Source organism: Dermacentor albipictus, chromosome 1 (assembly GCF_038994185.2).
Source record: "Dermacentor albipictus isolate Rhodes 1998 colony chromosome 1, USDA_Dalb.pri_finalv2, whole genome shotgun sequence".
In the NCBI taxonomy this organism is placed as follows: Eukaryota; Metazoa; Arthropoda; class Arachnida; order Ixodida; family Ixodidae; genus Dermacentor; species Dermacentor albipictus.
Window position 1 is genome coordinate 261,844,200 of NC_091821.1, and position 14,729 is coordinate 261,858,928.

The following is a 14,729-nucleotide window of genomic DNA, read 5'->3' on the forward strand; positions in this document are numbered from 1 at the left end:
AGTGTATGCTTACACCAGGCACGTACGCAGGATTTTTTTTCGGGGGGGGGGGGGGGGGCAACCCAAGGTAATTTTTCTATTCAAATGAGGTGGAGGGTACTTTACTAGTACAAATGTGAATAAGGCCCACCATTTGCCATAGAGATGCGTAAAGCCGCAAAAGAGAATTGAAATGACGTGTATGGCACAGGTACAGCTATGAGATACACCTCTTCTTTACTTAGCAAACAAAGAAGCACGTCAAATGGACTCGCGCATGAAAGATGCACAGGAAGAACCTTGCCAAGAACAAGTTAACGAGCGCAAGTGCAAAATAAAGATTTCTAGTAACGTTTTTTGAATTAGCTCTGGAAGAATTTTAGAGAAATGCATATTTGCGGCACTGTCACAGTTCTTTTGCATCCCTCGTTTACTGCTCTACCAAGAAGCAAAATCGACTCGTGTTGTGATTTGGGAAGTTGCGTAACGATGCGTGGTCACCAGACCCATACAACCACGTACACAGGACGCTGCGGTTCTAGATGTACTGCACCCACCACGGAAGGTTAGAACTATTCCATTCCGTGACAATTGAATGACAGCGAAAGCCGACGACAGTCAAAGCTCTCAAATGCAAAGCAAAGTATTTCACATCCGCTGCGGGTCGGTCTGAACATAGTGCAATATCGGGCCGACTCGCGGTGGAGGTGAAGCAGGCGTTAAGCACCCCACATATGTGGGCCAATCCCGAAAGTAGTGCAATGCCGGGCCGACCCGCGGTGGAGGTGAAGCAGACATTAACTCATCATACGTCGGCCGCTCCCGAAGATATTACAATACCGGGCCTACCCGCGGCGGGTGTTAAGTAGGCGTTAAGCTCTCCTTACATGTGGGTGCATCCCGAAAGTAGTGCAATGCCGGGCCGACCCATGGTGGAGGTGAAGCAGATATCAACTCATCATACGTCGGCCGCTCCCTAAGATATTACAATACTGGGCCCACCCGCGGCAGGTGTGAAGCAGGCGTTAAGCTCTCCTTATATGTGGGTGCATACCGAAGGTAGTGCAAAGCTGGGCCGACCCGCGGTGGAGGTGAAGCAGGCATTAAGAACTCCCCATGCGTAGGCCTATCCCGAAGATTACAATACCGGGCCCACCTGCGGTGGGACTGAAGCAGGCGCTAAGCGCTCCCCCCCACGTGGGTCCATCCCGAAGGTAGTGCAATGCCGGGCCAACCCGCAGTGGAGGTGAAGCAGGCATTAAGAACTCCCCATGCGTAGGCCTATCCTGAAGATATTTCAATACCGGGCCCACCAGCAGTGGGGGTGAAGCAGGTGCTAAGCGCTCCCCACATGTGGGTCCTTCCCGAAGGTAGTGCAATGCCGAGCAGAGCGGTGGAGGTGAAGCAGGCGTTAAGCACTCCCCATATGTGGGCCCATCCCGATGATTCCGAAGGGCACGTAATAGAACGACAGAAAGCTGAGCTAGTTGTTAAGGATTCATTATGCAAAAAAGAGGTGAGGCGTGCAGACAGGACACAAGAGTAGAGCAGAGGCGTTCGTATTGTCCATTTCTCTACTCTTGTGTCCTGTCTGCACGCCTCACCTCTATTTTGCGCGTTATAGGTTCCCGAGTCCAAAGGGTTATGTGCCACTGATCTTGGACCCTTTTTGCACTATCACCACGATCGGCCCACATGATGATTTTTTCTGTTAACGGATGCCGAAAGAAACTATGGATGTTAGTAATACATTTCTTTTGCTGTAAAAGGCAGCAAAAGGTTGACTGCCGAGTAGATTGATTTGTCGATGCTTTAGGAATGTCTGAGTAGTGGTGCCTTGGGCGGATAGGGGGAGGGCGGTATGCCGCTTATTTCGGGGAAGGGGGGGGGGGGGGCGGGCCCCCCCTTGGGTACGTGTCTGGCTTACACAATAAAATTGTCACTTATTTCCTCCATCCGTTCACAGTTATTCAACTTTCGAACAATCCACACTTTTTTAAAATTTCTGTGAAATCTGAATTATACTTTTTAAACCCTTTAAGCGACGGTACAAAATTCAAAAATGTGTTCAGAAAATTACATTTCTTTTTATTCTGTCTGGATAGCGAATTTTTTTGCAGATTCAAAATATATTGACATGGGGGTCTTTAAATTCACAACTTGTGCATGAAAACACACAAAATGTTTTTAAAACGAGGAGGCACTGGCAGAGGGTTCTGTCCATCTAACGTTCACTGTCACTGGCAGTGAACGTTCACTGCCAGTGTTCACTAATGTTCACTGCCATGCAGCCATATCGAAACTATCGTTGTCATCGACAACATCAGTCACTGGACGTGTCTATAGCACTGAAAACACTGCGATCACTATCAATGCTTTCATGCGCAAGCAAATGATCTTAGGAGCTTGAGAACTCAATCAAATGAAACCTGCATTTTCGCAACAAGTGTGGCAACACACGACTGGCAGCCGCCCATTTTTCTAATTTCTAGCGGATGAACGCAGACAAACGGAGTCTGTAGGCCTCCTAGCAGGCCAAAGAGGGAACTTGCCAAAACGTCAAAATTGATACGACCTGCCGGGCCCATTACTAGAACTTAGAGCGCCCAAACACATGAACGTGACAGGCTCGTCCTTGGCACTAATTGAAAAAAGAGAGAGGGAGAGATTGGAAGGGAGTATTACTTGTCCAGAGAACTTAAAGGTTTAATGTACGTATGCCAACTTTTGCACTAGAATTAAAGACCAGAAGCCATGCTCAGCTACATTACACAGACATCATGCTCCCGCTTATCTACGGCATGCTTAACAACATGGCAATCAGCAACAGGTGCACTCACAAGAGGTGCAGTAGGAAGCCTGGATGAGGATGTGGCGGTGGCGGAGGAGGTGTGGCAGCCACCAGAGGAGTGCGCCAACGGCGACCAGAGCTGCGTCGTCCATGAACCAGGCGCCGTGGATGCACCTATAAAAGCAAAAGAAGGGTATGATACTAAACATCCAGCAACCAACTTTAACATCCAGAATGAATGAATGAAAGAAAAACTTTATTTTCACAAAGGAGGTATTCCAGCGAAGGAAAGGCCAACACTGGAGTATTTACTCAATTTTGCTAAATGGCGGGACACATAATAGCAAACAGTGACTTCCAACAGAGGATTGATGTTCGGTCATTCTGCACTGCTGAAAATTCCCAGTTGTTTTTTTCTGCATCTTTACTTTGTTTACTAAGCTTGCATCCCATTTGGCTTAAGCACTTGCACAGCAGATGCCGTCGTCGTCAGCTCCAAGCATCTGCATGTGGCTCAAGCCCTGAACGAGCACCAAAATACGCTCCTCTCGTTTTCTGCTGGGCTGGATGCCGCAGCCGCCATGCTAAGTCTTCCACTTGCACTGAGTTACCGTAGATGTGTCACAATAGTAGCACAGGCAGCTGCAGTAGGCTTAATTTCAGCCTATCATTACTATGCCACCTGCTACTGAACATTTCAATAATAGAAAGCATGATAAAAAGACTGTACAATGTTAGAATATATGTTTATGGCCTAACACAAATACAAGCACAAGAAGTGCAAACAGAAAAGTAATTGCCGGCACAAAACACTAATGCGATAAAGTTACAAAATAAAAGCACAATGACAAATGGATATATGACTGGATGGTGAGGCCAAATTTGAAAGTAGAGTCAGAAGCAGGGAGTAAAAGATGCATGGCACTTGACTACAGTCAAGCCCACTTATAACTGCCCCACTCGACATCTTCGTGCCTATGCCTATTCCCATCGATAGCCTACTATCGATGGTTGCACACTTGTATTTTGCCGGTTTTTGAGCTGATATTTATTAGTATCCCTTTGAAACGGGGCAATCACAAATAGTTACTTAGCCTACTTGAGTCAATCAGGTATGCGATACATGCTTTTCATTCTAGCATTTTGTATACATCTCCTTAATCTTTTTTTCTCTTCCTCAAATTTTCTCAGTCTACCTTGTGCTACCTACTACTCATGCCTGTAATGGATCCGGTCGTATCGATCTGTTCCCTGCATTTTCTTCCACCAATACGCTAAATGTTGCTTGCTTATCTCGACTGCTGACCAGTTGATGCCTCCATCCACTTTCAATCAAAGTGCTCCTAAAAGGTGCACGTTACCTATGGGTTTAAGTGAATCCATTCTCATTCCATTAGCTTTCTCGACTAACTAGCACTGTCTAATGGTTTAAATAGAAACTTTCTTTAGTATCGCTTTTCTGTTTTTTCCCCACTGTGCAGTGATTTGAAGTGCCTCAGGGGCAGGGCATAGTTGGGGTGATGAGCGCTTATAATTCCCAAGATGGCATTGACGTAGTGCACCACTCCTCCATGAAAGCATAGCATTTCTACCAATTCTTATACGTCTGCAGAAGAGTTTTTGAATGATGGCAGCAGCACTAACATGATAGACAACTTCCGATTAGAGAGATTTCAGCCCAGAGTTTCACTTCCATCACTGAACTCTTTCGCTACCACCGTGCACTGATATGAAGATATCCTGTGTGTTCTGAAGGTCGCAGTTCTTACCTGCACGTCGTTAACATCCTTCTGGCAAGATCACTTGCCGGTGGCCACACACGGAGTAGAATTTTGCATAGCCGGGAGTTGACCTCGGCATTGCGCTAAGCTAGCTACTAGGACACGCATTTTCTTATAAATTTCAACACAGTCTTTACAAAGAACACTGATAATTGCTGGAATATTGCACGGATCCCTTGTGTTAAAAATATATACGCTGAATTTATTTAAATGTTTTCTTTGTGAAAAGGAACAGTGATGTTTTGATATACCTTTTACCTTCTTTTTTCTTTTTGTAAAAAGTTCGTGTAGGTATTTTTTTATATTATGTTTAATAAGCAGGTTGCTTGGGGCTAGTACTGTTGGAAAGAATTTCTCCCTCTACAATTTGATACTGTACATTTCAGTATCAAGCATGCGCTGCGAGAGAAAAAAGAGATATTCACTAGACTAGCCGAAAACTAGTTTTTCCATGGGCAGGAAGGTGTTAAAATAAGTAATCTATTATTATAACAATTTTTCCCTCTAACAATTTTGCAAAAAACTCATGACATGCATTACACTTGCAACAACAGATTTGCAACACCTCGTTACAGTGAACAGAATAAACTTAAGTGCAGTGGAGCTACAGCCAGCACACGTGCAACACCATACATACACAGGGAAGGTTTACAGCATGAAAGCCAGGAAGTTGGCAACAGATTCACAGGAGAGTGCTAGTGGAAGCCACAGGCAATGTGCGTGTGAACGTGCATGTGTGCGTGTGCGGGCGTGCGTGTGTAAAATGCCCAACCTTATGCACGCAATATTTCAGCACAAGTTGATTCTAAATGAACAATGTGACCATCCGGAAAAAGTTTCCTTCACTTTTTATTTCTTTCTTGCTCAGTAGGCTCATGATAGTCGTGTTTATGTCACAGTTTACAAAGTCTATTAATTGGTTGTAAACATGATGGTGCCTGTCAAATTTATGATAGAGGCATACCTGCCAACTCATACAAATTTTCCGTAAAATGTACGAATTTCGAGCAGTCTTACGATTTTATGAATCTTGCTTGAAATTTTATGGAAAACATTGTATTTGCGAAAAAAAAAAAGCGTGAAAATGTAAAACTACACCCTGGTACCTTGCACCGCCACGAGAGGGCAATACATATGCGTGGTATCATCATCAGCAGCTGCAAGGTTCTAGTGACTTCTGTCGTCTACTAGGCGGAGTCACAAATCTATATCCAAAGCTCGATAGTGCCGACAGCAACTCTAGCGCCTCTGCAAACCTGTTGCTACACTGTTGTCTTTGTTCGCGCGGGTGCATGGGTTTGGACTTCGGTCAGCTTCAGTCACTACAGCGTTGGCCTCGCCTTTTGTGAATAGCCGCCACATTGGACGCAGTGCGACTCCAGCCTGTAGCGGCTTCACAGTGCAATGGCGAGCTCGAAGCGCCGACAGTACTTTTAAGTGTTTTTGAAATTGTACACGGCAGAATTTCCATGCCTCGTGCCGTCGAAGAAAGGGGAGAATTTCGGATTATGCACCATGTGTACCTGTGATGTGAACATCTCGCATGGCAGCAAGTCTGACATCAAGGTCCACATTGCTTTGAAAAAGCATCAGGGATGCATGCGAGCCACGGAGAGCCAGGCAAGCCTAGCAAGTTTTGTATGCAGCAACAACGACCTCGGTGAGATTCATGCAGAATGCCTCTTCACGGCATTTTTAGTTGAGCACAACATCCCGCTGAGTGTCGGCGATCATGTGGGACCGATTTTTCGGAAGATGTTCCCAAGTACAAAGAAGCGAAACGCTATGCCTGTGGATGAACGAAGACTAGGTCAATCGTTCAGGAAATGGCCGCCAACGTGGACTCCTTTGCTGGATGCCCTAAAACGGCAAGTATTTTCGATCCCTGTGGATGGCAGTAACAATAGGGATATGCAGCGTTACCCTATTGTTGCGACATATTTCGTTAAAGAAACAAGTGGAGTCGAAAGCCACTTTCTTTGCCTCAGGACAATCCAAGGGGAAGCGATGGGTCCCAAGATTGCAAATCTGGTTCTGGACGAGATGAAGTCTCGGAATTTGCCTGTTGGAAACCTGTTAGCTATGTGTAAAGACAATGCCAATGTCAAGATCAGCAAGAAAAACAGTGTTTCTACTGTATTGAGAGGCTCAACCAGGTTTGATAGGGGTTGGTTGTCCGTGTCATCTCATCAACTTGGCCGCCCAAAAAGGAGCTTCATGTCTTCCTGTAAAGGTTGATGAGGCTTTGGTTGACATTTTTTTACCTAGAGAAAAGCTCGAAACGGAAAGATCGACTTAAGGAGTTCCAAAATATGCATGATGTCTAGGTAAGAAAGATGTTGAAGCATTCGCCAATACATTGGTTGTCATTGGGAAAGTGTTTGAAGAGGCTGCTCAACCAGTGGAAACCACTAAGCATTTTTTTTATCTGAAAGAAAGCAGTGCAACAAGCAGAGCTTGTTTTTGGAGTCATAACAAATTCCGAAGACTTCCTCACAAACCCCCAAGAACCCTGCACTGACCCCAAAGTCTACTACACATCTTCACAAGACTGCTGCAGGCCTAGGGGAAAAAAAGCACCGACAGCGATGAACTCTTGCTAAAGAGGAAAGAAAGGAACTCATTCTGGACTTGAAGCAAAAAAAACACAAAGTCTTACCAAGGATTCTGGGGAAGACAGCCACGTGAAGAGTGCCTGTTTTATTTTTTTTGTCACCAGAGCTAAACAGGGCATGCTGTCTTTCTCCCAAAATGTTATACCGCTTTTTGAGAAGGCAAACTGCCTTCTTCAGGCACAGGCTCCTGAGACTCGTGTACTGAGGGGCCTCTTGAACTGCCTTTTCGAGGATCTCCCGACTAGATTTGTGCGCCCAGGTGTTGTCAAGGCATGTAATTCATTGCTGGAAGTTGACTATAAGGCTGCAGAGAACCAGAATGGTGATGAAGACAGTCGCTGGCAGCACGACCTACTCTGTGGTTGAGACACTGAGGTGCATTGAGAGAGAGTTTTCTGCTGTACATCTGTCCTTAATGGCAGCGTGCGATTACATTCACCACAAATTCCCGCTAGAAGATCAATTTCAAAACGGCTGAAGTTGCGAAGTACAAGCTCTGGAAACTGCTTCATTCAATAGCATACGTCATTTTATTATGGCATTCCCTGCTATCCTACCCCAGCAGAGTGGCGAATTAGAGGAAGAAGCAATTGACGCACCTGAAGTTGAGTTTGCCAACTCGCAAGCGTATCAGGTTCCAGCGGACATATTGAATGAGCCAAGGTGCGACGTGCAATGGTCGCAATTAGGAAGCGTTCGAAGTGTGGACGGATCGCTCATGTTCACCTAGAATGTCAATGGTTATGCTGGGTATTCTCTCCATTCCCCACAGCAATGATGAATGTGAGAGAATATTCAGCCCTGTGAACAAAACTCGAACGGAGCTTCGCTCATCTGTGTGTGAGAAAACACTCGAAAGTCTGCTGATGGTCAATGGGCACCAGAGTGGTACTTGGTTTGAGCAAACCTACACGGAGAAGTTTCTGAAGCAGGCAAAGTCGGCAACAGCAAAATCATTGCAAAAATAAATTGTGCCCCCGTGGAGTTTTCGCTCTTTACTCTCCAAGACACTGATTTCACTTGCGGTTGTGAAAAACACGAGTAAGCTTGTCACAAAAGGTAAATCTGCTATAAAAAAAATTGCTGCCGTGCCCCCCCCCCCACGTCCCCCTTGCCGCGACAGTTTTACGAATTTCCATATCTTCAGGTTGGCAGGTATTATAAGGGAGGTGGCCTAGACAAAAAATTAAGCCGTAACCATAGAATAGATATTGATAATGATGCCCAAAGTTAGAAGAACCCCAACATTAGCTTGCCGCTTCAATGCATATTCAATGTACTATATGTGACGATTACATGAGATGAACACGTCGGTAGCATGGCACAACTGGAATAGGCACCGTGTTTTGACCTTAGAAACAGATTTCATTGAGTAATATATGGCAACAAATAGGGATATAAACGAATTGTGAAGAGTCTAGCACAATCCCTGCATACTTCTTGCCATTTGTAGGTCACTTCAAGTTGCTGGGATTATAAAAAAGATCTGTCATATTAATATGTTCATTATCCCCATAGTTCATCACGCCTGCATGAGAGTTAAATTGGTACAGTGGCTTCTCTTGACTATAGCCACATTGTCACTTATATATGAGTTCAATGCACACAGACTTGACTGTATTTCAAGAAACAGATGAATCTGTTAGTACAATGGGGGTGTGGACACTTTTTGTTTATCTCGAATCAAGATGTCGTGAGCATCAATTCTGGGTTACATTTCTCCGTAATACTATGCATGTTAAAAAAATGTTGGCAAGTCCAAACTTCAGCCCCTTAAGCAATATCTCCCCAGTTCACCAAAATGGCAGCATCGAAATGCCTTAGCATTTGCTGTCCACTCACACACACTAAGAATGCAATCAGGTGCAGTGTTGATTGTGGAAAAAGCCTAAAGAATAACGCACCATGCATATGAAATCTGACTGAGGAGTCATGGTGGTCACAGTGTCTGGCAGGAGGTGGGAGATCGGTGGTGATGGTGAATGTGTGCCTGGTGCTGCGTGATGGCTCAGCTGGGGCGATAGGCCTCCGTAGGCACCACCATTTCGCCGCTGTTCTGCAAGCAGCTCTAGGTCTGGCTCCTGGGACTGGAAACAGTATAGGAAAGTGCAACTTACATTTGACGGTTTACATAGGCAGAACTGGCAGCCTTGCGATAGATCACTTTGAAGGGAACAAGAGGAATAGAATATTCTTTTAAGGGAACAGTATAGGAAAAGTATAGTTTTATATTATTTATCCAGTTGCCGGCAATTACCTATAGACTAGTTAATGTAACCACAACAGCACCTCCAGCAAATGGTCACACATTCAGCAAGATCTTTGGCCAATCTACTTCTAAAACCTTACAGGTGATTCAGCTGGACATCACAGCCATGATTAAAATGAAACAGTAGGGTCCAAAGAACAGCAAAACACAGAAAATGGCACAGTTCCTGTTCCTTCCTTTTGTGTCTTTTGAATCAAATCTATACCAACTAGCCAAACTCACCTTTCAGTGCTTCTAGAATGGAGATAATCTCTAACTAGTGCTGCCCTGCAAAAGCTGTTCCTGTCCTCTTTTTCTTCCTTTCGGCCTTTTTCGTTTTTTATTCTTCTTCATCGGACACAAACACATTCATTGCAACTGCAATACTGACATAAGAGATTACTATACATGACATGTCCCTTTCCACCACTGGCGTAGTAAAATGGTAACAGTTCCTGAATTATACAGGGATCACTGCTCTTCATACAGGGATCACAATTGCAGAACTTAAATGACCATGCGATAAAAGAGAAGAAAGAAGAAACACTATGGTGGAGACTGTTCTTGACAATATATCATACCCTGCTAAATGGCCTCAGCTTTATGGCCTCAGAACTATCACTTTCACAGTCAGCACTAAACAGCATGACATTGCAAAACCTTTTTATTAGGGGTGTGCAAATATCGAATTCCATCAAATCAAATCGAATAGTGAACGTTAAATTAACTTGATTCACAAATTGGATATCTACTATTCGGTTTTTCGAATATTTGATATATTCGGTGCAGAGACCCGCACAGTGCCATGTGTTGAGTGCGCCACAGAGCCCCTCATGATCAATGCCTGAAAAGCGAGTGTTTCACTTCATTTTTGGCATAAAATGAGCGCTGAGGGCGCCACGGACCATGCCAGTCCAGCTGGGCTTACGCGGTGGCAGTCACTGAACACTTCCCAACGTCGAAGGTTCATTCGAAATGATCGAAATGCTAACACGACACCTGGACAACAAAAGTCAACAAAGGTAGCTAACACGACACCTGGACAACAAAAGTCAACAAAGGTAGCTTGCACTTTGTAAAGTGTGAAAGCATGCACGAAGATAGGGCCAATTATCCACCAACAGGCACGCAGATCGCGTTGGATACACCAATGATGCCACTTGAAGAAAGGTCACTCTAACCTGCAAGCATTATTTTAGGACCAATCACTAACGAACCACGTTTATGAGCACATTAGCGGCAAGCATTCCGCAATAGCTTGTGGCCCATTACCACATTGGCCAGCGGCGAATTTTCATCACGGCCACACTGCCTCGGCCATTAGGCCTAATCGGCACTGCTTCATCGGGGGTTGGTGACTAAAGTTATAATTCGGTGCCGAATCGATGCAGACCTCTTCGCAGCAGCTGCTCGACACTCGGAAAGTCGACAAACAGCCTCTCAAACAAAAGCCAGAGACGGTGGATGAATGAGGAAGTGAATGAGAGAGAGAGAGAGAGAGGGGGGGGGGGAGGCAGGAGGAGGAAAGGGCATTAGAGTGCGTTCATTAGAGTGCGTTCGCAAGCAAAAATTTCTTGGTGTTTGGTTCGAGGAAAACATGTCGTGGAATACCCATGTGTCCAGGCTTGCTTCTGAATTGGGCAAAACTGTAGGCTGTCTGTACAGGTTATCAAACCTAGTTCCATTATGGCTAAAGAAAGCTATATATTACGGCCACTTCTACTTTCGCCTGTCTTACTGCGCGCTAGTATGGGCAAAAACGACTGTTCAGAACCTAAACAGACTCGAAGTGTTGCAGAAGAAGGTTCTCGGAATATTTGAAAATTTTTATGGGCACCCTCACGAACTGCGTACTCATCAGCTATTCATAAAGCACGATATTACTAGAGCAAGTGATCTTTATACATATAAACTACTACTTTATACAAAAAAGAAGAAGCTTTATGAGCATCCATTTCATAGCTCCCCCCGATACTCTCTCTGTAATCAACCCTTACCAGTTCCTTTTTCCCGTACAAGCTACGGAGAATGTCTTCTTCAATACCAGATACCAGCAATACTGAACAAATTCTTAACTTGTACCAAATTCGAACTTCCAGAATATAAATTCAAAAAACATGTGCGAAATATGCTTTTAAACATGTAAGAATAATTCGAACAACATCTTTATTTTGCTATTTTGTATATATTTCATTTTGATGTATAAAATTATTTTTTGCCTTTGCACAAGTGCTTGTAAGGATTTTGTGACATCTGCATTATATGCAATTATGTTGTGCACTAAAAGTGTTGCGTTGCGTGTATTATATTTCATGCTTATATTTTTGTACAGCGTTTCAGATGATTATTTTTGCAATCTGTCTGCTGCTGTTTAATGGGTCCTTGGGCACTCTCAAGATGTCTGCGACATCTTTTCGCCCAAGAACCTCCGACTCGGTGTTGGAATCAAACTTCACATCACTTCACTGTCCGTATCATCAAATTTTATTTGTGATGCGAATGCATTTTTATGCCTGGTTCCTGCAGCAAAACAGGCCTTGAATGTGCAAGTAAAGTTTGCTCGCAAGTGAGCAAAGCTCAGGTTGGTTTGAACATTTCACTTGTGAATGTGGTGCTTTGATGAAAGAAAATAGTGCTAGCATCATTTTTTTCATCCTGAAATAAAGTACTAGGGGGTGTATATATCAAGGAAAGGTGCCTTGTATTTATTCCTACTATATGAAAGGAAGTGCACCGACTGGCCTGCAGACAGCTACAACTTATGATTAGTAGCAATTATTAATATTAATTAATTAATTAATTAGTATGGTAGTGACATATTTGTGGAGCAAAGTAAGTGACAGGAAACAAGAGAGACAGGATAGGATGCTGTCCCTCTTGTGTTTCCTGTCACTTACTTTGCGCCTCAAATCTTTCGTTAATTAAAGCTATGTACCAACTTGCCCACCAGTATACTCTGATTAGTACTAATCAGCAACAGCTGATTAGTAGAGCACAGCGAACGGCCAGGGCTGCTGGGGCCCTGGACTAAGGACTCCAACAGCATACTCCAGGGGAGTGCAGCAGCTTTCTTACAACTCAGTAAAGTTTTTTGATCAATCTAGTAAACGCGAAGCTATACAAACATTAAAAAGACATCGGTGAAAAAAATTGCTGCAGTCATAAGTTGCAAAGTCAGAGGGACGAGCGCCTTCACCAACACAGAGCTGCACCAGCATAGAGCTACCTGCGGCACTCCCGCCATACAGCGGCAAGCCAAAGCATGGAGGTGCCCACATCCGGCGCCTGCAGAGAGTTCGACGACTGAACCTAGTCAAGTAACATTGGTGCTGGTTAGGGGTTACGCCTAGTGGAGGCAGTCCAACTGTAACAAAAATTTGCTGATAGCCGGCAAGCGGTTGGCAACAAGTCATGATGCCATAGTAGAGCACTTATGATTAACCTTAACCACATGGGGTTCTTCAATGCACACACGAAACCTTACATTCTGCCACCATCCCCACTAGAAAACAAAACTATGACTGCAGCACCAGGATGCCATAAGCACAGAGTCATTAAGGTGCACTGCAACTGACATGTTGCAAAAGGAGTTTAGTTTCAGAGGCAGGAAAGAACAAATGCATACACCAGAGTATGCCCACCTGCGACAAAAGTGTGGCATGTTGTGGTGCCCTCTGGTGGGCGGCCATTGGCGCAGCAGCAGCCATCATCTGAGTCGGGTGGAGGAAGGCTGGTGCAGCAAACTGGTGGTGATGGAAGCAGCACCCACAAGGCGCCACATGGTGGTGGCCCGAGGCGGCAAGCAGCGGCGTGGCAAAGAAGGAAGGCGTGAACAGTGGCAGGTGGTAGTGAGGTGCCGCCGCAGCTCCCCCCGCAGCACCAGCTGCCCCCAGGGGGCCCCCGCTGCTCGCCATGCTGCTGCTTGTGCTGCACACAGCAAAGGGCTGTGCCGGCACAGCTGAGGCCAAGGTCACAGGCACCTGGGCACAAAGCAGCAGCATGTGTCCTATGTAGCATAGCAGAGGATGCTCATGACACCACACTGATTCCATGGGTCCCCTCCCACCCCTATGGATCCCTTTACCACCCAAGAGGAGGAGGAGGAGGAGGAGGAGGACGGGGGGGTCACAACCTGTCACCTCCAGCTTAGCAAGAGAATGCAGCAGCCACTGAGGCCAAGTTATGGGATAATACTATGTTGAGCTACACAGGTACTCCTGAAGTGCACAGGCCACTTCTATACAGGGTTTCATATGCGATAGAGTATATTTTAGTTCTCACAATATGAAAGAAAGGGCCAATTTTACCTTTAAATTCTTCATGTAGCTCTATCTGAAGCAATATATTGCACCTACAGTCTGCCACAGATGGCCAATCATTGATTATTAAGTAAACGACAAAGTTACATTAGAAATAAAATGGAACCCAACAAATGTGTGATTTAGCTGCAGAAAGAGACCCAAGCCATAGGACTGAAATACTATGTCAAAAAGTAATGTCACCATTGCCACAGTTTCAATGCAGGGTAACCTGGGAAGGGGAAGTCCTAACAAGCACAGGGTTCACAAAGAGCAATTGCCAGTCTGCTTCAATTTAGTGTTTGCCTTTAGTGTCCCTTTGTGATGCACAATATGATATGAGAAATGCACACATCGCCACTTCCTGCCACCTTCCATTATGGTTGCCCTCAAGTGCCGAGCCTCCCAGGAGCACTGAAAAATTTTTCACACAACTGCAAGAGAGTCTATTGATAGACTGCAGGCACTTAAAATTATTATTTAGTATTGAAAGATGTTTCTTCTTCAAGTTTGTTAAAGACTAAATGCTTTGTGATAAAATGTCGTAAAGAAAGCATTTGGGAGAGTAAGCCTGCTGACCTAACATATCGTTGGCACACAGCATAGCCATGTTCATTTGCTTCGAACACATGCAGATTTTAAGCATTCAACAGCATGTACAAACACCCTAACAAGCACTTGTGAAGAATAGCGATGGATACTAAACAATTTAACAGGCATTGCTCATCTAGTAAGGTTTCATTTATGAACTGAACAAAACAGCTATTAAAGGGACACTAAAAAAAACACTAAATCAGTTTATGTAAAGTATTCATTCAAAGCCCTATTTTCATTAATTTCGCAGTAATAGGTACGTTTTTGGAAGAAAATATCAAGGTGTAAATCCGGTTGTTTTTTCCCCCATATTAAAACCCCAGTGCAGCTACGTCAGTGCGGCATCACTAATTTCAAAGCATTTTGTCATGTTTGAGCCACTCTGCCTCTGACAAAGCGTTAGAAACTTGCTAGCCTTCGGCC

At 44.6% G+C, this 14,729-nt stretch overlaps 1 protein-coding gene across 5 annotated transcripts in view; it reads right to left on the reverse strand.

Moving 5' to 3' along the window:
- mura (murashka) overlaps window positions 1–14,729 on the reverse strand; it is a 194,007-nt gene that overhangs the window by 15,476 nt on the left and 163,802 nt on the right. For 4 of the 5 annotated variants that reach the window (XM_065433167.1, XM_065433166.2, XM_065433171.2 and 1 more), the window contains 3 exons: window positions 13,056–13,394; window positions 9,071–9,253; window positions 2,820–2,944 (listed from right to left, as the gene is read on the reverse strand). In XM_065433167.1, the coding sequence (XP_065289239.1) occupies window positions 2,820–2,944; window positions 9,071–9,253; window positions 13,056–13,394 (647 nt within the window). The remainder of the gene's footprint in view (window positions 1–2,819; window positions 2,945–9,070; window positions 9,254–13,055; window positions 13,395–14,729) is intronic. The other variant, XM_065433168.2, reaches the window with a different exon arrangement.